At 39.1% G+C, this 24,978-nt stretch overlaps 1 protein-coding gene across 1 annotated transcript; it reads left to right on the top strand.

The window, feature by feature from the left end:
- The first annotated feature begins 139 nt into the window (after positions 1-139).
- LOC140227638 (T-complex protein 1 subunit zeta-like) lies at positions 140-24,783 on the top strand. Its single transcript, XM_072308056.1, is given in 12 exon segments — positions 140-311; positions 13,522-13,585; positions 14,631-14,765; positions 17,300-17,473; positions 18,491-18,705; positions 19,684-19,843; positions 20,461-20,543; positions 21,550-21,646; positions 22,949-23,096; positions 23,785-24,021; positions 24,708-24,737; positions 24,740-24,783. Coding segments are annotated over 12 exon segments (1,524 nt in total). The 5' UTR covers positions 140-174.
- The last annotated feature ends 195 nt before the right edge of the window (positions 24,784-24,978 follow it).

Genomic DNA, 24,978 nt, shown 5'->3' with positions numbered 1-24,978 from the left:
GAATCGACGGTAAACTCGAGTGCGCAAGCGCAGACCAATCGATGCTTTTCGCTGAACCCGGATCCTGCAACCCCTGTGTCTACAACAAGTGCAACTAAAGTACCACTGCCTGGGAATCGCAAAACGCATGGCAACTGTACGATCTTTGATGAGATTACTGAAATCGAAGTGAGCATGGCCGCCGTGAAAGCACTAAATCCAAAAGCTGAAGTCGCCCGAGCGGCACAAGCACTTGCTGTCAACACCAGTGCAGCCAGAGGACTCCAAGATGTATTGCGAACCAATCTTGGGCCGAAGGGAACGATTAAAATGTAAGAAGCAATGTTAGCGTAACACGAAGTGCTACCAAATCTGAAGTTGTTGCTGTGTGCATGCCTGTATGACTGAATTTGGGTGTGGGGTCCCAAACTGTACCTTCGATTGTGCCCGCTTCTCAGGCGGAGCTTTCTTGCTCGCACGCACTGCGCTGCGATCGTAGAGCTGAGAGCTACCAGCGGCCTCATAAATCCGCATGCGGCACATGATCATAACAGCTTATGCAGCTGTCATTTGTATGACGCACCTCTTGACCCCCGGGAAATGTGCGTCATGGTCGCGTCAAGTACCACCAATTTGATGACGCGTGGTGCCGTCACGGGAGCAAAATGTCCGTCACAATACTGACCCATTATGTGCGTCATAGTCGGTCATTTAACCAGAGTGTGTCAAAAGGTTCGTTAATGGGACCGTCATGTAATTTTGCGAAGCTTCTTGCATGGGGCATGGTATCCCTCCGTTTACAGAATAAAACAAACTCGCGATCGCGAGTCGGCCGAATTCACCGGCTCCTGGAAACGCGAAAATGACACAATTTTCAATCAGTTTTATTATAACATACTGATACTCACTTCATTCTCGTATGTCTTCTTTTTCTATCTGATGTCAGACTAAAGGTCTTTTCAGAAAGTTTGAGTACAAATTTGCTCCAAAACCACACTACCAAACACGATTTGTGATTACAATCATCACATACAGCCCGCGGCATCGCGAAGCTCGCTATCCTTCAATCGCATTCACTGTAGTGTACTGTAGCATCGACCGTCGACCGTGGAACCTGCAGCAAAACCACGTGCGTGATGTCGACCATGTGGTACATGTATACATACAGTACACGCGTACATACGTATACAGAAGGCGAGGCATGGCAGAGGCCAGGCCCCAAAACACATACAAACGATTATGGAACTAACATTACTGAGAGTCTATTAAAACCTGCATTAACTTAAAATAGTAAATTCTATTTAAACACTAGCCATATAAACCATGTACCTAACTTGGGTTTAATAAGGTTCGTGTTTAAATAGGCAGGGGCTTCAATCAAGCTGTTTTCGAATCGGGGAAGGGGAGGCGGGAGGTTACGGAAAAAATTACTGTGGCCAGGCCGTAGTTTCGCGAAACTAGATAGTTTGCCATAGCAACGTGTATATCAGAACACGCGTTTCTATGGGATGTCCATGAACTAGGGAACGGTTTAGAGAAATTCGAAGTCATTCGAGGTTGAAGTGGTTTTTTCCTACGCATTTTTTTTTTTTGTTGTTGTTGTTCATATCTAAAAAATTCGATTTCTTAATTTTTTTCAACTGGTATTTGGGAGTCTTGTAATATATTTAAAATGTTGATAGAAATTTCTGAATATATTCAGAAAGTACGCCTAGGCGCCTACTGTTTGGATAAACGGTAAACATGCAGTCTACGTTCGATACGAAGAAATCCATACAAGAAAAACATACAAAACAAACAAAAAACACCTACGAACGAATGTTGATAGCCAAAACTTTGATAAGTAATAAGCAGTTATCATGAGCGTGAACTGAAATTAATTGTCATGATTTTGTAACCAGGGTGATGACTGCATCTCATTGAACCTACTCGTAGTGAATTTCTCTGGGCATACGAGACCTTTTAAGTATTTCTGGCTCAGTTGCATTTTTAATTGACTGATTAATCGATCCTTTTTTTTATTGTTCAGGGAACATAAGATATTCGATCAAGTACATTATATTCGACTGTTTGATGTTTCCTACTATGCGCCAAAAGAAAGGCTATAGAATCACGATATCTTTGCAATGATTCCTTTAATTCAACTAATGAGCTGGTTCTTCGATCGATATTTCCATGATATTTACACGCTGTTTATTCCAGTGCGCGCATTCTTCCGTCTGGCACGCACCTGGGTGTGGCACATGCTTTTGTGGAAATTTCCACAAGGGGAGAGGGGTGGGGTGTCAAGTTTCTTCGAGCCGAAGAGACTGCATGTAAAACAATCTCTTCGCTCTAATTTATTGTCATTCGTGCTTTCCCCTTATTCTTTGCTGATATTGAACATTTAGATTTAACTTTACGAAGGTTGGTAGCACGTGGTTCTATTTTGTTGTGAGGTGTATGTAATTTCTTTTTTTTTTATCATTCTTGGAAAGGAAAAGAAGAGTAAGGGGGAAAGAAGAATAAGAGGGAAAGTAAAATGGAACGAACGGCACGTACGCTCAGCATTCACAGTAAGCCGTCTTTTTACACCAGCATAGTTATCATCATCACCATCAGACATCACTCAGACCATTTTAGCCTTTTCCTATCAACATTAAGAAAAACGAGACATGAAAACTCGTCACATTGAGGACGAGTTAGGTGATACGCTTGTGGTCATCAGATGACGGTCATCTGTGATCGACAAAGAAAAGAATGTGATATAGGCACCTTGAAGTTATATTGAGCGTGCATGCGAAACCGTTTCTGTAACCACTCGGCCACGGGTCATCCACGGAAATGGTAAGACAAAAAAAAAAAAACAATGTATAGATATAACAGGGGGAAAGTCAATGCCCACTCAACTAACGTGGCCTGGTGAACATCTATTGTGCATTGCTAGACGGAGAAGCGGCCCTGTAACGACTGAGGTCACTATGCCATTTCTGGCAACTTGGGAAAAATACGTCCCGCAGACATAAAACCTATAATCGGCTGGTTTTGATACCTTGCCTTTAATCACAATTTTCAGTGTAATGACGTCATCAAATTACAAAACAATGACATCGTCTTGAAAGACAATTGTTCAAAGTACAACACCTCAGTCGTCGTCATTACATACTATGATCGGTTTGACAAAGTCAACCTGCAAAATGTTGCTGCAGTCGAAGCAATGTGGTCTCCAACACACAAAAAAGAGGGATATGGCGTGTGTGTGTGTCTGTGTGTGTGTATAGGTGCGTTTATATACGAACGTGATTTCTACATGGACGAATATGTAATACAAAATTGAAGAAAAAAAAGTAAAATAAAAAAAAAAATGTTTCGTGATCTTGTGGGGTTTGAACCCACAATCTCACGTCTCTGAGACGGCGCCTTTAACCACTCGGCCATACGTCTCGACGAGAAAATATGGGGAACGTAAACTTATGTATGTGAAAGATACATGGGGAATCGTTTTGTCCACATTCCATTTTCATTTTCAGTTTTAAACTGCAAAATTGTCAATCTGATGAGGAGATTTAAAAGAATAAAATGCATGATTACTGCAGCTTATTGTCTCAGCTACAACATATTAAAGTTTCAGAGGAAATGAAGCAAAATCAGCTCAGATAAAGGTGCTTAAACGTTGTTAAGTCAATTGATGCTTTTAAAAAAAATCACCTCCCATAGACAATACACGTAAACTTGTCCGATTTTGCGAGTTTACCTTTAATCACAATTTAAGGTATGATGACGTCATCAAATATCAAAAGCATGACATGGAATTAAAAGGCAAATGTTCAAAGTACAACATATCTGAATTTGGGATAATATTGAGCTTAAACAACAGAGATACGAGCAAATGAATGTCAGAAACAGTACCTTAAAAAAATTAATTCCACTTTTTTGATTTCAGATGACGATATGATGACGTCATATTGTAATTATGGAAATAATGATACTTGAAACGTTATTTTCAATTCATATGCTTTTGTAATATGCAATAAAAACATAGGGTCACCTGACGTTTTAAAGAGCTATGGCGAAATAAACAAAGACATGTTTTTTCACTATATTTGCACATAGATGCGCACGCGAAATTTCAACTTTGACGCCAGTGCATTGCTTTGTTATTTGTCAAAATCGATCAGAAATCAATGGATATTGTTACTCAAAGTATCAGGAATCCAGATCAGTCAAAAAATGTGCATTTTCATGTTACTGACGCGCTGTGCGCGCGAAAATGCGCGGACGGACGCGCACGCGCAAAATTGTTTGAAACGCTTAAAATTGTCTGAAACTTCGAGATTTCCCATTGGAAAGTTGTTTTGAGCCTTTTAAATGTTTGACGCGCGCTTACGCGTCCTAGATGACGTCCTAGGTAATTAGCATCAGAGAAAGAAAGATAGAGCGTGACCTGAACTTTATGTCCACAAAAACTGATACAGAAAGGACCTTTAGTTATGAAGTTATGATCGATCATGTAACATGGTCCGAAAATCACAAAATGGCGCCTAGATGACGTCATAGATACGTTACTGTCATGAAAACCTTATTGTGGCTAGATATTGTCATGAGACATGTTGACTGAAAATGTCATGTTACTCCGTAATGTCATTCTTGAGATATTGACGACACAAAATAGGCCAGAAAGAAAGAAGAATAAGAAAAAAGACAGATTTTGACAATCACAACAGGTGATACGCTAAAAGCGTATCACCTAATAAATAACAAATACAAAGTATCAACACCTCCCAACAACACAAATATTTAGAAAAGACAACACACGGCACACTACAGCGGCTGGTATCAAACTTCGTCGCTTCGATTCGAAAAAAGTATTGCAGCAAAGCGGAGAAATCGCCGTTACGAAAATAGCAGTGCGAGACACTTGAAAGAATTACGTCAAATACTTCAAAGTATAAAGGGAACGGATAAAGTGATATAAAATGGAAGAAATCGTACCAAACGATGTGTGAGAAACGACAGTGGAGAACGGTAAGTTTAGTAGTAGGCTTAAGCCCTAGCAACAGTTTACAGCACCGAAAGCTACGCGAAAATAAGGTGAAAATAAATACACATTGGAAACTCGGTATTGCGACAAGATCCTTAGGATCAAGTCAATAAACGATACAAAACAAAGGAAATCAATTCATTTTGACCGGAAAATAGTTTGTTATAAGTATTCTGTTGTATGAGATCTCCTTTGATGTAGGCCGAGAAATACATCGAGCTTCCACGATACTCGGGAAAGACAGTTCGAACGCTTTTCACCTGCACATACAATACACGAACAGAAACTCACCTCTTCCTTGCAGAAAAATGATGCAATAACGTTACAAAAAACACACACAACACTCTAAAAATCATTTCATACTTGGGAGGCAAGGGACAAGCGGATGAAGAAGAAGAGAAAAAGAAGCAGACATTGCACAACGGAACGCTTCTACCCCGATTCGAATCGAAACAGGGTACTGGAGTGTAGTGGCAGCTGGCTACAGTGTGCAGCTAAGCTACTATACTAACGCTCCCCAGCCGCCCACAACATGGGGATACAGTACCACGGCGATCGAAGTAAACATCCAGGGTCCGTAGGCGACAGGGATCCACGCGGGCGAAGTTCCGTTCGGTGTACACAGTTCGCAGGCAGCGAATTGCGTGAGCGCACACAGAGCTCTGCAGCATTCCAGTCTGGCACGTACTGCGAATAACATGTGCGTCAAGGGTCAGTCATTTTCACGAAGAGGTGCGTCACCATTTTGACTGGTTAATGCGTCAATGTCTCATAGAGGTGGGTCACTTTTTGTGACGGAGGGAACGTCATGGTACCTAAAAGGTATGACGCACATTGGTACTTTGACGCACCTATCCCGGGGGTCAAGAGGTGCGTCATACAAATGACAGCTGCATTACGAAGTCGAACTTAATTTTAGATTGACTAAAAATTAGGGTATGCCAATAGTTTCCTGTTCAATTTCATTAGGCTAATATTCACCATGTTCACCCACTTCAAATTATCAGTTAATGTTGTAACTTGTTAATTTACAGAATAATTCCATAAAACAAAAATTGTTTTTTTATCTTGTTGCCGTTGGATGGCAACATGAAAAAGTCTCCAAAATCTTCATTTTTATTAGAAGGTTGAGCAACATTGAAGACACACAGCATACCATAATTTTTAGTCAATCTTAAATTTTAAAATCAATTTATAATTAATTTTTAAAATCTTTGTGAAACACCATCCAGGATAGCCCACAGACAGACGGGGCCTCGCCATCAAAGTTGGGAACCACAACACAACTACAAAACTCCCGATTATCAGATGTTGCATATAATCTTCATTTTCTTTAAGTTGTGAAATGTGTGTATGTCAATATCAATAACATAGCTATGGAATGTCATTAATGAAGATTACATTTAATGAGTTAGAGGTGACAAAAAATGATGTCAAGTATCAAAACTCAAAGCGATCGTAAAGTGATCGCTGAGCTCTCTTTGTGTTGTGGGCCGTTTCGGTACAGCCCTGTCGCTGTTTGTGTGGACAGCGACTGGGCTGTGATAGTTGGTATTGTGTATGCAGTACCAAAGTTTGAAGACAAATACTTGAATTGTATTGTATTATCTGTTGAATATGAGTGCTGTTATCAGTGGTTATGTACAGGTGTCCCCTACACTAATGGTCGTGGCTGCAACTGTGACAAGATTTAAATCAAGAAGTGCATGCAGTGTCTTCAGTTCTAGAGTCCCAAAAAGGCACATCACATTGCAGGATTTCTTCTTTTTTTTTTCAAGATACACTGTACGCTCAGCAAACTTACGGTATGGATCTTTACAAGCACTTTGAATGAATCCAAAACTTTCTAGAATTGATCAGTGGTGGATCCAGGGTGGGGGGGGGGGGGGGGGTTGCACCGCGCGCACCCCCTCTTTATTTTTGGTTAAAATAAAAGAAAGTTTTAAAAAATGAGATGAAACCTGGAAGTAGCGCCAAAAAATAGTCTTTGCGCCCCCCTTTATGAAATTCCTGGATCCGTCCCTGTTGATGGTCATGAAAATTTACTATTTGAAAATTAATTTTCAAAAAGAATAATACGATTTTGTAATGGAGCCCATTATCACTTGGCAATTTCGTATGGGAAGAGCAAAAACAGCAAAATTCAGAGTAAAGTAAATGCTCAGAAATTTACGTTTCCCACACAGGCGGATTCTTGAATTTACGGAAACAAAAAACCCTTTTCCAATAACTTTCCTCATTTTTGTTGTACACACTTTTATGTAAGTTGGAAGACTATTGTATTTATGTAAAATTTGACATTATCAAATGAAAATTTAAAATGAAACAACTTAAAGGTAGGGGATACCTTTTACAGACCTCCCAAAATGCAGCAAAACATTAAATATGAACCTCAGGGGACTTGTTCAGGCCACTGCTGAGAAATTTGAAAGTCAACAGTTATCTACAATTTGAATAATGCACAAAACTCAACTACTCAGTAGTTCTGTGTGTCAGCCACACTTAAGCCTTTTTGTTGCAGTCTTCTATATCTTTTACCTACAAACACAATCTAAAAGTATAAGAGCTGATGTAATAACATGTAGAATGTGTGGCAAGAATGTATATATAGAAATGTTTGTAAGTTTTGATGAACTTTCTTCACAAAATATACATGATGGACACACATGCAGTGCATGGGTCTGCAAAGGTAGCCTAGTAATGTACTGGAATTTACGGTGAGCCCCGAAAAAAATTCAATTCAAAATCTAACGGTCAATAAAAATGCACTAAATGTTACCTTCCACTTTCAATACTTTATGGGAGTTTCTAAAATGATACTCTCTTCAACATACCACTGTATTTATACAACTCTTCATTTAAGGCATGCAAGTGGGATTCCCTGCCTTTAAATATCTAATTGCTTTTTCCATACTTCCACATTTTTCTTGTTATGCTTCAACAATCACATTTTATAAAGCAATCAGTCACTCTCATATTTCTTTTGGAGAAAATTTTCAAAATCTACTGACAAATTGACGTAATTCCGTTACTATGAAATTGAAAAAAGTTTTCTCCTGAACAAACTAATCACTGATTTTTTTTTTCTCTGCTTATAAATGTAGGGCAATTTGTCAATCACTGAATTAATCAGTGATTGACAAATTGCTGTATATCGATGTAAATAAGCACTGAATTCAGTGATCTGATCAATTCAATGATTATTTACGTCAGTGTTGGGCAATTTGTCAATCATTTGCAATGAAAACATTTCAACAGAAGAATTTCATGAATTTGAATTTATGAAATTAATATTCGAAGCTAATATGCAAACAAACCTATTATTATAAACCATTGTACCCTTGTCACATTCTGAAGATGAATATTAAAGAAGCAGAAGTATCATGGTTTAACAGGTTACGTAATACATAACCTTCAAAGGCACACATGTACAAATCCTGCTGTACAGTAAGTCAAGAATGAAACATGAGAAAGCCTGTTACCTTTAAAAGTATCAAAATTAAGATAAATCAGATCTGGAACAATTAAAGTGTACTTCATATGTACAAGGTTTATCCTGCTCCAATGTGGCATTTGCATGGAGATGTGGAACTGTATTATGATTCCATAAAAACCCATGCAAATCCACATATATTACACGCACAATGCATGCATTTAGCATCCTTTTGCCATGAAATATAAAATGTAGTATCATGCAAGAAAAAAACAAAATCTCGAGGAAAGTTTGGGGCCATGGGGTCAGCGTTCAAGTGAAAAGGCTAAAATGATGCTTTTTCTCCATATCTCAGCATGGTTCAAGTGTCTTCATGAAACTTAGTACTAGTATGGTATATGCATATAACAGGGCTCGACACTAACGGTGGCCCGATGGCCCGGGGCCACCAAAAACGCACATCGGGCCACCAAAATTTCAAAAATGATGACTTTGGTGGGCCTGATCGGGCCACCAAAAAAGGACGGATGTTTGCCTTTGGGCCACCAAAAATAAAAGTTAGTGTGGAGCCCTGCATATAATGCGTGACAATGATTATCATGGGACTTTGGGGTCAAAGTTCAAGGGTCGTGGTCAGGTTAAAAGGCTAAAATTCTACTCCACTGAAATTACACTTATTCTCCATACCTTTGAGATTACTCATTGCGTCAGACTTGGTATATAATACATACCTGCTCAAGGATTCTGTTGGGAAAAATTTGGGCCATGGGGTCGTAGGTCAAGTGAAAATGTAGAAATGTCAAAATTTTTCCCTTACTTTAAAAATAGTCGTGGAGTCAAAGGGCAAGGGTCAAAGGTCAAGTGAAAATGCACAAATTCCCCACTACTTGCTTTTTTCAACAATTTAGCCAGCCAGCCATCCAAATGAAACCTAATTAAAGGAAAGTAAACACGAGACACATTTGTGACAAACATGTCATTTCAGTTTTTTGCCAGTTACACTGTATGTGAAACTGTCATCTCACATTGCCAAGATGTACTCAGACCTATTGGGAGAACCATGTGAGACAGAGGCATACATGTACTAGTCACCATAGCGACATTTCTTCTTCTTTTTTTGTGGGATCATGCCTCAAACTCTCCAACTGCCTGTAGCACGTAAGTTAATTGAGTGTTTTGAAGAAATTTACATCAACACTTGCTATATATTCATTACATGTGACATTTTGGAAACAGTGTTTCAAATTTGCTGATGATTTCTGCAGTTGGAAACTTGACATCTGTAGATTATAAATATCAATGTTTAATGTGATTACATGTAGTTGCACATTTTATCAAATGGCATTATCCAAGAAAGACTGGGTAGGCATTTTCCCAACCATTTGTGTGTGTGTGTGTGTGTGTGTGTGTGTGTGTGTGTGTGTGTTTTTTTTTTGGGGGGGAGGGTCATATGGTATAACTTATTTGTTGTATTGAATACTAATAGGCAGAAATGTGCAAATAACTGTCATAGTACAAACTGCAAATTTGATGTGTATACCAATAATTAATCCTGTAAAAACATCCATTTGGGGAAAATGTTTGAGGGAGAGCATAGTGTATCAAATGCTGCTGTTTGAAACTGTCAGAATTGCTTCTACAATGTACATGTATAGGGTATATGTTTCATAAGAGATACAGTGAGTCGTACAGAGTTACATTGTTGTATAAGGATATTTCTTGCCCAAACAAACATTAAAGCAAGGCTTGATATTTTGTAGACAAATATCCAAGGATTCATATTACTGGCCTAACAGTGATAACTAGTTGCCCAAGGTACATATGGTTTGTAGCAGGGTGTCAAGCTTGCAGTTTTCCATAGATGTATCTTACAAAATATTGAATATTTTTAGTACAATAAACACTTATAACAGTTGTATCGAATAACTGATATTGTAGTGATTTTTCTTTGTAAAGAAGTGAGAGAAAAACTTTAAATTGCTGTTTGTGAGTGGCCTCAGAAAAACAGTACTGTAAAATGAGAAATGTTCACGTGCATGAAAATTTCACAATTTTCACAAGAAGCCAAGATTTGCAAAAGAAATGAGTGAAACCGTTTGTCTACACAATGCATTGAATGCCAGTGGCTATACATACTGTACAGTATGTGAAAGTTTCATGGCACAAATGTTCATGATGATTCTATAGTACACAGGCATCCATGTATTGGAGCTGAGCTGCAGATACAATAAGTAACACACTGTATTCCACAAATTAGCTTATGAGACTAATGGAACATTTGAAGCACTCTGGAAACTTAGGCCAATTCACTGTCATTGTGAGCCAATGTTTTATAAACTGTACCTGCTAAATTCTATGCATGCATCCATAAAAGCTACACTACTTACAAGCTTCTTGATCTCTACTATCGGCAGCTGTAGGGGCAGAGGTTGTGGTGGTTTTGCAGATTTAGACGTCCTCGTTCGTTCCTTTTTGGGCTTGGGCACGGGCGAAGGATCAAGCTCTGACCTGGACTCGGACTCGTGCTCAGACTCGGGTTCAAAGTCGAGCAATCTGACAGACTTGATCGATGAAAACATCTCGGTCGAGCCTCTGTGTGACAGATCCCTTGCCTAGGCTTAAGATACACAGTGATTCCGATGGACACCAGTTTAGATTGTGCAAGCTCAGCTGACAGTGATGTTCTGAAATTCTATGCCCTTCCTGAAAGGGATTTTTTTTGTAAACACATAAATCCTTCATGTAACAAAAACAGGATGCAGCCTTAGAAAGTGAGAAAAGAAAGGAAGACAAAAGAAGATAAAAAAAACAAGTTGATTTTGTATCCAAAGGACAGATTCCCTGACAGTAGTAAGTGCTGCCTTGAAAGTCCTGTGTCCAAAATAGAGTACAATACCAGGTATCAGTCCTGTGCAACACAAGTTGGTCAGTCTAAGACATGTCCCAGAGTGCAGGTACATGCAGAAATGTGCCTCGTATACCTGTGATAGTAACTGTGTGCTTTCAAGGGGAAAAGTTCCTGGTGTATGCTTTTATCGAGAGTTGTATGTTGACATAAAAAAACAAAAAAATCAACAGACCCCTCCAACAGATAAGAAATACAGCTCTTCTATATTGGAGGGCTTGGCCCGACTATATTATACTGTATGATGTACACTGATTATATGCTTTCTTCATCTGAGAACCCCAAATACCAGTAACTTTCTGCGTTCTTCTCTCCTTTCAGCGCTATCATCGTATCTCAAATGTCTAAATCTCTCTTTGTACACATTATGTGATTCCCTAATGAGTAGCTGGAGACCGTCTGTTGAGTGTACACAAGCCTGAAAGGAAAGGCTTATTCCCCCAGAGCACATGTGCAATCAAGATTGCTAAAGATAGTGCTAAGGAGGAAAAGACCTTGCTGTTACATGTACATGTACATTGTGGATAGTGGCACATACAAAAATTTGTATAGTCCTATTATGGAATACATTTGTACAGCAAGGCTGCACACTGGCACTGGCCCCATGGTCCCTGACAAGTAAAAATATCACTGTCGGACTGGTAACTTTTTCAGGAATAGGCCAGTAAAGAATGGACAAATGGGTACTTAATGGTCAGACAGACAGGTCGGCCCAATAGAAAAAAATGGGTTAGTGTGCAGCTCTGTGTATACAGTAAGACATTCTGAATACAGTGGGCACCATGCTGTTCATTTGATGTAGTACAGGTCTCTTTTAGAAATAAAGATGGAAATGATAACCTGCAGATTCATGTACACTGTATCATGCTGTCAGATTAACATCACCTGCACTTAGACCTGTATCAGAAGATTGTGCAGTTTGATGATACCTGTGTGAAACCAGTGTACAGCATACTGTAAAAGTGGATATTTTCGTGCGACTAATTTTTTGCGCTCAGCCCGGTAAGAATAGTTTCGCGTGTTTTTAATTCCGCGGAATCAAGACTGTGAGTACTGGAACATATGGCATGCAAAAAATATTTGCGTGCTGTTATTTTCACACTAGTTTCTGGTTGTGCACAATGCATGAAAATGTCAAAACTGAAAATTTCCACTTTTACAGTACTTGTGTCAAACAAGTACATTGTAGGGTTTGCAGTAACCCGACTCTTCCCTTCCTTTTTTCTAAAAAACACTTGTACAGGGATGCCACATAAACAAGATGAAAGTAGTTATTTCTCCAAAAGCAGAACAACACAGTTTAACCTGTCTATAGCGGCCACCCAATGGAGACAAAAAGAGTGGTTGTTATAGACAGATGGCTGCTATAGACAAGGTCTTTAACATGGCTTTTCTCTCGGGGGAGGGGGGGGGGGGCTTTTCTAGGTGGATGTATGCAGCAGGTGACCACTATACACTGGTTGCCACTGATTTAAAGGCAGGTTAGACTGTATGTGAATGAATCAAAATTAAATCAAACCTCTCAAACACATTTATAAGCTCATTGCAGATGTAGAGATGAGCACCACCAAGTTTGTGTGTTTCAACAAATAACTTGGATCTTAGTGGTCCAACTTGTAAAAGAGACTGATAATTCAGACCAGGGAGGTGAACCTCCCTGTTCAGACCAATGTAGTAAACAAGCTACATTGTATCTTTTAGATTGTTTATTTCCACAGAACTTGCCAGTTAAAACATTGTGAATGCAATAACTATAATTAACAGAAAGCCGGGAGAAGTTCATGACCCTTTGCAATCAGTGTTTGATTTGTGTGCAATGTTCCTTTTAATGATTTCAAGGTCTTTTGCCTTCTCAAATATTTCCATTCATTCATTATGTTAACTTTCATGACTTTCATGTCAAATGTGTCTGATTTTTAGATGATAACTCACATGTGGGAATTTCTTATCTAAAAAAAGTAATTTATACATGTTGAAAATCCTCAGCCGTTTCAATCAGGCCATCTACTTGACAACATGGATTATCTAATGCATGTGTTGTAGCTCCATGATTGGTATAAGAGTGTGAATGTCACACTCAACTCTTGAGAATGAAAGGTTTTCTGTCTGCACAATGGTTTCTTCATAGATATAGTTGTTTCCTTTTGTAACTTTTCGTTGAACGTTCTTTTTTCTCCATTCCAGGTTGGTGTCTGGTAGTGGTGACATTAAGCTGACTAAAGATGGCAATGTCCTGCTGCATGAAATGGTAAGATGGTCGACCAACCACTCATGCTATCTTGTCCATCTTTTTATTTTGATGACATTGGCTAGGTTAAGGTGAAGTTTATTTGGCATAACTTTTTTTTCTTTTTATTTTTTTCTCTACTGTTCACAGAAAGAGAGCTTTTACATGGCAACCGTTGGATTTTAGAGTCATCAAGCCATCTACTTTGTGTCTTTTGAAAACAAAACAAAAAAAAAAAATCTCTCTTTTCTCAATGTTCATTCTATGAAAGGCAAATTGTTGAGATGGCACTAAATTGTAGTTGTGTGGGGAGAGCAGGGTGGTCAAATTGCATGGGTCTTGATTCGCTTTCCGCTGGGGTATATTAACAAAACAAGACTGGCATAGCCCGCTAGAATACAATTGCCCATCAATGAATTTGTGCATGGAAGCATACGCTTGACCACCATAATGTTTTAAATAGCATGTCTTTATATTATTGTTTGTACAGAGCACTGAATTAATCCATCCTTTGGCTGCGAGACATAATTCTTAATAAAAAAACCTATCCAATTTAATTCAATTGAATGTTTGACTCCATTCAAGATTCTTCAGCTATAAGTGTACCTACAAAGAGATATGATGATATTAAAAGCTGTGCACAATTGGTTACAGTGATTCTTTAATGTATCCAAATCGGGCCTGTCTTCCCATTGCACGAATCCCCACTCCACCAGGTTTATGTGTCTCGTCAGTGGGCACTGAGCCAGACATGGATGACTACATATGAAGAGTTTGTTTGCAAAAACCGATCAGTCCATTTTTGAAGATTTTGAAGTACAGTCTCTGTCATAAAGTACAAAATACAAAATAATACCTTTTAAATGATATACTGGTCACTACGTATGAAGGTACATTTTTGAAGTTATGGTCAAAAGAAGCAAAAAAATTCTTATTATTCTCTTTATTTTTCTTGACCTTTAATCGCAAATATCTCCATTTGGCAAATATGGACTTATCGGTTTTTGCAAACAAACTCTTCTATCATTCTTATTCAACGTATATCTCCCTTTCGTTCCAATTCCAGCAAATCCAGCACCCAACTGCCTCCATGATCGCCAAGGTGGCCACTGCCCAGGATGACATCACAGGGGATGGAACCACCTCCAACGTCCTCATCATCGGAGAGCTCCTCAAGCAGGCCGATCTCTATATCTCGGAGGTAAGGACTGACCATGCCCCTCCCCACCTACCGGTTTAAACCTCATTCAGTGTATGCCATGCTCTCATAGTCTGCAAATTGGACCATAGCAGCAGATTTAGAATAAGAGTGGTGCATATACTGTGAAGATTTCATGAATATAACTCCCTTTTTTTCTTTTTTTCTTTGTCTTGAGAGACTGAGAGACCCCCCCCCCCCTTTTTTTTTGGGGGGGGGTGGGGAGGGATGGGTGGTTAAGGAAGTGCATGAGTTCAGTGTGGTTCTTGAAGGAATGAGTGATATTTTCTATACTAGAACAGATTGAGCTATCAAGCTACACTGTAGATGGGAGAAGGTATTTGTTTTTAACTCATTTTTGTTTAATATTGCTATGCTACCACCGTGACATGAATAAAAGCATTTCAGTGTTTTTATTTGCTTTAGTTTTTTGATTGTCAGGTCTGTTCAATAACTTCCTCATGAACAAGGCAGATTTTTTTCTTTTCTAGCTTGCATAAAATGCTTCCGTGAAGTATCTAGTAGTCAAACCCCATATTACGAGTTTGCCCTTGTGTATTCAGTCACATACTATAAAGCTAGAAATAATTGCAGCATAAAATTTTGCAATTGCCGCTGGCACCAGAAGTATTATAGTATAGACAAGCACTTTTCGTCTGCATTTTGAGTTTGTGAATCTTGGTTCTCGTGAAATTCACAAAATTGAAATGAATGCAAAAATTTGTTGTTCAGTAGTAAATGATATCTTTTCTGTCATGTAATATGCAGGATATCTTTTTTATTTTTTCACTTCCAGGATGTTGTTGTCAACACTTTCATTCATTCATTCATTTTTATCCCGGGCACAAGGCAGTCAATCTTTTACCGGCTCCCTGTGGTCAAAACATACATACAGTAGGCAGTAAAATGTTAATCTGTAAAGTATGTGTTTATGGCTTTGTATGTACGGTTTGTACCAGCAATATAAATTCTGACCCTTTGAAGATAAGGCTAAGGAAACTAAGGGTACCATCATAAATACTTCATTTACACTTGCGCAATCAAATGTCACTGAACACATTGAATGATTACATGTAGGTAATGAGTTACAAGTACTGTAAAACGAGGAATGTTCGCGTGCATTTTAATTTCGCGAGCGCAAAGATTTGCGAAATTAAAATGCACGCAAAAGTTCTTGTCTATACTATATGCATTGAATGCCAGTGGCAATTCGCGAAAATTTCATGCCGCAAAAACAGCCGTCGACTCCAATTCGCGAAAAATTCATGCCGCAAATATATCATGTTTTACAGTATATGTTTGAGCGGGATGGTATATATAATTGATAAGTTTTGTTGTTTTTCTACCCATCACTTTCTAAACTTGTTCTCTGTATAGTGTCATGCTGGAAGTAAGACTTATTGTATCTTGCAAACAAAATTGGTTGTAAAAGAGGCCCATACTCGAATGAAATCCATTCATTATATAATGTGAATTAATGAAGGTATGATACATGTGTCTAGTATTAAAGGGATCATATAGTTTTGGTTGAGACCTAATTTCAGGTTTCTAACATTTTTTGGTGGGTTAGTGAGAAACCTCTTATGAAATATGAAAGAGCATGTAATTCTATAAGGAATTCAACGTTTATTTGATGAAAATTGATTTTGAAATGGCTGAGATATCCAGAAAAGAGTGATTCTAATAAAGTGTGGGACCCACACTTTATTATGATCGCTTTGTTTTACTTTGTTTTTTGGATGTCTCAGTCATTCCAAACTGATTTTCATCAAATAAACTTTGAATTCCTCTTATAATGGTATTTTCTGTACTATATCATAAGTGTTTTCTTGGTATCTCGCAAAAAGTGAAAAGCCCAAATCTCATCTCCACCAATATTGCACCATCCCTTTAATTAAGGCACAAAATACCTATTACAAGCTGATTGGTTAATCCCTTCATCATGTGTGTAAACTTGAGTATTGACCTTCCCAAGTTCTACTGCCCAAGGCTTACTCATTTCAGACAGCAGAAACCTAATGTGATGCATCCGTACAGTTTTTTTCCTTGTGGCCAGTTTGCGAATTCACACCATGTCCAAGTTGACTTCATTGGGCAGAGCAGCAGTTCAAGAAAATACTATGGAACCAGAAATTTTTGCGGCATGAAACTTTTGCAGCTTACCACTGGCATTTAATACATTGTGTGACAAAGAAAAAAAAACCTGTCATCTGCATTTTACTTCTCATAAATTTAGGCTCCTTGCAAAATTCTTGAACTTTCATGCACATGAAGATTTTTGGTTTTAAAGTAAATTTAAGAATGTCAAGAAATGCACAATCCTCATGAAACAGATGGATGTTTTCTGTAGAAAAGGTGTGCCTATTTCAGCTACCATCACAGACAGCGGAGAATTTAATATCTACAGTCTTTCGGTCATACATGTACCTTCAGGTCTATCACCTTGGAGATTAAATACACATAGATTAAATACACGTTGACTGTAGTGAGTGTCATGTAAAGCCCATGTATTTGTTTTTTTGTTGTGATCTTAATAGGGTCTGCATCCTCGCATCGTGACAGAGGGCTTTGAGGTTGCCAAGGAGAAGGCCCTGGAGGTCCTGGAGGGCATTAAGGTGTCCCAGACCATTGACCGGGACATCCTCATCAACGTGGCGCGCACCTCGCTCCGCACCAAGGTCCACCCCGAGCTGGCTGACCTCTTGACCGAGGTAAGGCGACACCCAGTAGCAGTGACCAAAGAATTCAGATCGTTTGCCTGTATTATGTCCCAAGAGAAATTTGTTAGTGTTTTTTTTTTTTATACGCTGAAGAATAAAATGATATCGTTTGTCAATAAGATCATTTCAGTGTGGCCGAAGGTAATATCCTCCTGCTACCAATTAAAATATTAAGGATAATTGTTATTGAAGATGTTTCTGTTGGCATCAAGATTAAGGCTGCTGTAAAAAGTTGTGTAGCTTCAATCTGAAAACTAGATCACTAACCTAGTTCAATAATGCTGGGTTCATAGCTATACGACATGTATACCACTGTTTGTCATTGAATGTATGAGGGCAGTGTGTACACCAAGTGTGAATGAAAGTCTGAGTACAAGTATCCCTCAGTCAATGTAGCAAGTTCCACCATTCTTATGAATTACAAATTTTCAAAAAGAGAGTTGGCTTTGATTATGAAACTAGACAGAATACTTAAAAAGTGAAGTAAAAGTAATTCATGCATCCATGGGTTACATGACTGTCAGTGATTGCAAAGCTGATTTCAAGCCAAAATAACCTCAATTTAAAAAGAAATTTAAAAAAGAAAATAAAAAACAGCAGAAAAAAAGTGAACTGACACCAGTACATGGCTGAACAAACAAAGAGTCAACAGTCAGTTGAACTTGGCTAAAGTTGGGGACAATGAAAAGTAACACTGCTACTAGTGTTAAAAGTATCATTAATAGTGCTGTAAGTATTAGTGGGTTGAGGGTTGGAAATGCATTGAGGATTGATGGTAACGACAATATTTTATTTGAAAGAAAGATATTATTCAGAGGGGTGAAGGTTCAGGTGCGAGTTTCTTACTTTGTCTCCCTCTTCAAATTAAATTTGTAGAGGGAGACAAAGTAAGAAAGTCACACCTGAACAATATTTTATCATAATGATGATGAGGACAATGATAATGAAGTTGATGAGAAAGATAAAGACATGAACTCCCGTCACTGACCGACAAAAACTTGCCCTCAGGTGGTCGTTGATGCCGTGCTGGCCATTCGCAAGGACAAGGAGCCCATCGACCTCCACATGGTGGAGATCGTGCAGATGCAGCATCGCAGCGAAACGGACACCTCCCTGGTCAGGGGCTTGGTCATGGATCATGGGGCACGGCACCCAGACATGAGGAAGCGTGTCGAGAACGCCTACATCCTCACCTGCAACGTGTCCATGGAGTACGAGAAGAGGTGGGCATCAAATCCATCCATCCATCCATCCATCCATCCATCCATCCATCCATCCATTCATTCATTCATTCATTCATGCATTCATTCATTCATTCATTCACTCATGCATTCATTCATTCATTCATTCATTCATTTTCCATCCCACAACCCTGACCTATGAATGCAATTCAAAAGAGATTCATGATCTAACGATTAGTTAAATCAAAGACTAAATTGCACCATCAAGTGCCTTTCTGGTGTCACATGAGGACAAAGAGATAGTCCCTGGTATGTTATAAGTATTGTGTAGACAGCTTGTTCAAACCACTTTCCTCAACCAGCTATATATAATTCTTTTTGCAAGTACAACAAGTTCTATGAAGTGTGGAGTTGGTATATTGTGTAAATATGTGGTATTTCTTTCTGAAATGTTAATTTCATTCTCTGGCATTAGTTTTTACTTAACTCATTGAGGACGAGCTGATTTTTTTTCTACAACACAAATTTCCTATAGACACTTACCCATGTGTACTCCGAACTTGTCCTCAACGGGTTAAAAATTATACTGTTCTTTGTGACCCATTTTTTTGTGAAAGAACCTGTCCCCCCCCCCCCCCCAAAGAAAAAAAAATCAATAAGAACGCACAAAACAAAGCAAAAACAGGCACAAATCAAAAAAATAATAAAAGCAGAGATGAACCTTTGTTGGTTGATGAACAAAATTGTTTCATATATCAGACTGCTTAACTGCATGGGGGGTATCGACTATTTCATGAGTTAGATGTGTAGCAACAACAGCAACAGAAATCATGATGCTGAGTAATCTTCAGTTTCTAATGCATTCCTTTAAAATTCCCAGTTGTGCCCTCCATGCTTGGTTAAAAAGATAATAAAAAACAAAAACAAAAGACAAAGAAATGAGAAGTCAACAGATTGTTCTGTGAAAATTGTGTGAAGTCAGTACATTGATATCTGTGACTTTGTTTCTCGTACACACAGTGAGGTTAATGCAGGCTTCTTCTACAAGTCTGCTGCTGAGCGGGAGAAGCTGGTCGAGGCAGAGAGGGCCTTCACCGACGAGAAGGTTAAGAAGGTCATTGAACTCAAGCGAAAGGTCTGCGAGGGCAACAAGAAGGGCTTTGTGGTCATCAACCAAAAGGTAATGGGATGCACAGAGTAAAAAACAAAACAAAACAAAACAAAGCTCATGCATGTTTGTGTGATGTTGCATATCCAGTTTTATAAAAAGAAAGAAAAAAAGCAAACAAACAGACACTTAAACACTGCTGTCATAGTAAAGGATTATCCCAAAATTGGAAATGGATATTACAGGTCAAATAGAAATGAAGGACGCACAAAACACAGCAGTACTTATGGGCATGCTTTTTTATATCAAAGGGCAACACTGGATTTACTCTTGGAATGCATGGCGCTTTCAGAGTTTTAATGAAATTAGATGTGTTCATGCTATACACCTTGTTTTCATCATGGTATGTGATGATATATTGAACATCCTGAAGAATCCTGTCCTTATGTGAGAGGGAAACGTTCATCACAGATCAAATGAATGATCATTACAGACTCTGACCAATTAGTTGATGCAATACCACAACTGTTTCATATGAATCTTCCAAGTGACCGCTCATTAATGGTCACTACACTTTGCATCTGTGTTGAGTGGGAGAGATGATTTCAGTCAAATGGCATGACAGTGAGGAAAAGATATGATGGAATAAAGAATGAGAGGAAGTTCTGTCTTTCTTTTTCTTCCCAAAGGGCATTGACCCCTTGTCCCTGGACATGCTGGCCAAGGAAGGCATTGTTGCTCTGAGGAGAGCCAAGAGGAGGAACATGGAGAGGTGTGTACCAACCTGATTATTATATCGCATTGATTTCCTGTCCCCCTGTAAAGTCCAGGGTCCCTCAAACCCACCTGCCTGCCTGCCCACTTGCCAGGGGCCACTAAAGCTTGACTGATGAGCAAGTGTAGGGAATGGGCAATTGTCTGGTAAAAGGTAAAGGGCTTTCCACTCATGTCCATATGAGTGAGTGGGGAAAAATAAAAAAGAAGGCATTGTTGCTCTGAGGAGAGCCAAAAGGAGGAACATGGAGAGGTGTGTACCAACCTGATTATTATATCACATTCATTTTCCTGTCCCCCTGTAAGGTCCAAGGTGCTTCACACCCACCTGCCTGCCTGCCAATTTGTCAGGGGGCCCACTGAAATTGAGCAGATGGGCAAGTATAGTGAGTGGGCACTTGTCTGATGATATAGGTATAGATGGTATAGGGCTTTACACTCATATCCATTTGAGTGAGTGTCCTAAGGTGTAACTTACAAATTCCAGGTCAATCCACAAATGAATTGTCAGTTGTCTCGAATACTTCTCATCAAACATCCAGTTTGTCATTGTGATTGCAGTAGCATTTGATTGTTCAGTTATGGCATGAGGTTGTGAAGAAGTTGGAGAATGGTCATTTCACGTGAAAAGAAGAGGGAAACAACCAATGGAACTCGGGTGTGGTTGCTTTATACTGTAAAAAATTCTATGTAAGCACAGACACTGGAAGCAGTGATCATTAGAGCATTTGGAAAGAAAAAATTATATCCCTATTTCTTTTTCTTTCTTTTTTTAATCTAATTGAGAGGATAATCATGTTGGTATAACTTTCATTTTGAATAGATTTTGGAATGTAAATCATGATCTTATCAGGGTGTAAGAGTAAGAAGATGTGATGTGACATGGTAAAGTGACAGACAATTCTGAGATACAGTATTCTGTCTGTTCAAGTAAGGTAGAAAGTCTCTCATGAATATTCATGTTCTGTTCTATTAACTCCTGCTTTGCTCTCGTCTCCACACAGACTTCCTCTGGCTGTGGGAGGCATGGCAATGAACTCCTTCGATGACCTGACACCAGAGTGTCTAGGGGAGGCTGGGCTGGTCTATGAACACGTCCTGGTAAGGTGTACAGCAAAAGTGCAATCCGCTGGTTGGCTGAACAATTGAAAACATCATCAACAGCAACAACAACAACAACAACAACAACAGCAACAACTTAATTTTGATTGGAATGGAGAGACTTCATTTGCCTTTGCATTATGCACCAATATGGAAGTGGCAATTGTTTTGCTCTCGTACATTTTTATTACACTTTTGTCCAGTTTAGCACATTTATTCACACAATGTGGCTTAACCCTATTCTAACTGGGCTATTTGAGACCAAGTTTTTACTGAGGGGGGGTCAATTTGACCCCCCCTTCAGATCTCGGCCGCCGTTCGTGCGATCGCCGCGAAATTTTGCCTGAAGATAGAGCTGGATGTCAACTACAAGATAACATGGTCATACAATAGAAAATATTGCCTTTCTATTTCTAATAAATTAATTATGCAAATTTGTGCATGAAATCATATTTTCACCTATAACTCCATTTAAAAGACTGGAGGATTGCTAAATTTTTGTGTCAGAATTCCTCAAGACACATCAAACAATTTTCTTGTAAAAAATTAGCACAATCGAAATCAATTTCTTTTGTTTTTTATTGTTTTGTTAATTTCTTATGTATTTTATTGGTTTTTCGACCTTTTGTTTTCTATTGTTTTTTTGCCAAAATTTGTTGCAGGCACTTTTTCAGGCTTATCTACACTAGAATTGATTAATTTCAATGGTTAAAAGTTGAAATAATCTAATTTATATCAATTTAACCAAAAAACACAATTTGCATTGGATTTGCACATGATATCATGAATTTTAGCTGTTTTTTGGTTGACATGCATATGCAAAACATTACGTAACTTCAAAACGGTGTACCCGGACGTCGCAAATTTGGTCTCAAATTATGCGGGTTACTTCAATGAAAAAAGTCGTGAAACGACGCGGCAAAATCTTTGCGCGTTGCGAAATCGTTGCGCGAAACGTCGAGGGGGGGGTCAATTTGACCCCCCCCCCCCAGTTAGAATAGGGTTAAGTACAGTGTATACTCCATTGTTAGTGTGTTTAGGCCATTTAGTGAACATGATTTTCTCATCACATGATTTGATTATCATACTGCAAAACTTATAAAGCCAAACATAGCAACTTATACCTGCAAGCTGGAATCACACGTACATTGATAAGTAATCATTTGAATAAATGGATAAAGGAGATCATAAGAGGATCCTGAGGGATGGTGTCTGTATATGTCTGTACATTAGTGCACTGACCTCTCACATGAACACATGACCTGTAAATGTCACATGGTGCCTCTGACTTGACCATTCCAGGGAGAGGAGAAGTACACCTTCATTGAGGAGTGCAAGAACCCCCAGTCTGTCACCATCATGATCAAGGGGCCCAACCGCCACACCCTCACCCAGATCAAGGATGCCACTCACGACGGGCTCCGTGCTGTCAAGAATGCCATCGATGATGGTGAGTGATTGTCGTCACTGTCCTGGTCAAATCCGTCAACATGCATGCTCTGTCTATCATGTCTCTTACTGCCAGTTTTCTCTCCACTTCATTCTGAGCAACATTTGATCTTTTGTGTGTCAGTAGGAGAGAATATACAATATGTCCCCCTACCCAAATCTTACAGTGTCACTAGCTGGTGAACCCTTGGCACTAAGCAATGCCAAAGATGAGCAAATTACATCAAAAATTGCTCCTTTCTATGAATATTTGTATTTGTCTGCAATAATTTCTGCATGTCATCATTCCATCAAGGAGCTCATGGCCATACCACAAGAGCAGTGACTGTGCTCTTGTCATATGCAGACTTATTCTGCATGTCTTGGGTCTTTTTGATTGACAAGCTTTCCAGGCATACATTCAGTCCCATTCACTAGTTTCTGTCGAAAGTGACAAGCAGTATTATATTCCATTTCTCTCATTGACATATTTTAGTCATAGTAAAGGAAGTAAACGCTTTGAAATTATCTAGTAGAAAATACCATCCTCTTGTCAATTCTCAGCATACAGGTAGCAAAGACAAAAAACAAAAACACAAAACACACAAAGAAAAGAGTAGCTTGAGCAAGAGATTTGTAGGAGTTTTAGAGAATAGAAATTTGTATGAAAAATGCTTTGACCAAGTGGTCCATGATTTCCTCTTCACCAGGCTGTGTGGTGCCTGGAGCTGGTGCCCTTGAGGTGGCCATCTACCACGCCCTGCAGAAATTCAAGGAGACGGTCAAGGGCCGGGCCAGGCTGGGCGTCCAGGCCTACGCCGAGGCCCTGCTGGTCATCCCCAAGGTACTGGCCCAGAATTCTGGCCTGGACCCCCAGGAGACAATGGTCAAGCTGTTGGAGGAGTACGCAGAGTCCGGTCAGCCAGTTGGAGTTGATATCTCATCAGGTAATGACCACCTAGGTGGCAGCAGTGTTCACTTTGAAGTCATTCTGTACTTGCATACTCATGAATGCAAGCAAACTTATTAGATGTCAAAGATTCTATAAATCCATGGCTACACAGACAACAACTTACTAGTCTAGACTCATTTATGGCTCCTAAAAGTTTAGATTCTTTCACTATAAGTGTGTTTTGACAGAGAATCTATGGGGAACCTTCTTTATCTGAACACAGGTTTCTTCATGATTGAAGAGACTTCTATAAAGCTTTCAATTGTTATTCTCATAACACACCTATGTGGTATACTTAGTCATGTGTCGTGGTGGGCAGCTTCCATGGAATTGTTTGATGATCGTTGATGACATGACATGCTTCACTACAGAAACTTCCTTCCATAGGGCGAAGTGAAGATTAAATGGCATAAGAAATCCTACATCCTGCCCATTTTGATATGCAAACATTTTGGCTTGCCATAGCCCTATGGATGTCATAGAAAAGGGAAAGGCTTTTCACAGGACAAGTTTACTCCCTCCTTTCAGACCACAGATAGAATAATGTATGAGGCATACTTTGTCATGGATATAAATCTGTGCAGTAATTTGGCATATCATATTCACAGTATGTAGGCAATTTCATGGCAAGCATCGAGAGCTCTTTTTATTTTCCCTTTCATTCCTTCATTCAATCGACAGGTGAAGCACTGGTAGCATCAAATGCAGGGATCTGGACAACTATTGTGTCAAGAAGCAGATCTTTCACTCATGGTAAGCCATCTTCAGGGCTACTCCTCCTTTCTTATGACTCAATGCTGACAGTGCATTCAGCATCAGACAAGCAGAAGTTTACCAAGAAATTGTTGGATGTTCACTGGCAGATTTCCTCAAACAGAAAATACATGTCCCATTAACACAGCCAAGAAAAAAATATATGATGTACTTATGTCCCCTTGAAATAGTGCGGGAC

The sequence above is a fragment of the Diadema setosum genome, chromosome 4, assembly GCF_964275005.1.
Source record: "Diadema setosum chromosome 4, eeDiaSeto1, whole genome shotgun sequence".
Lineage (NCBI taxonomy): Eukaryota > Metazoa > Echinodermata > Echinoidea > Diadematoida > Diadematidae > Diadema > Diadema setosum.
Note: the sequence above shows the minus strand (reverse complement) of the source record. Positions and strands in the feature narration are given on the sequence as shown.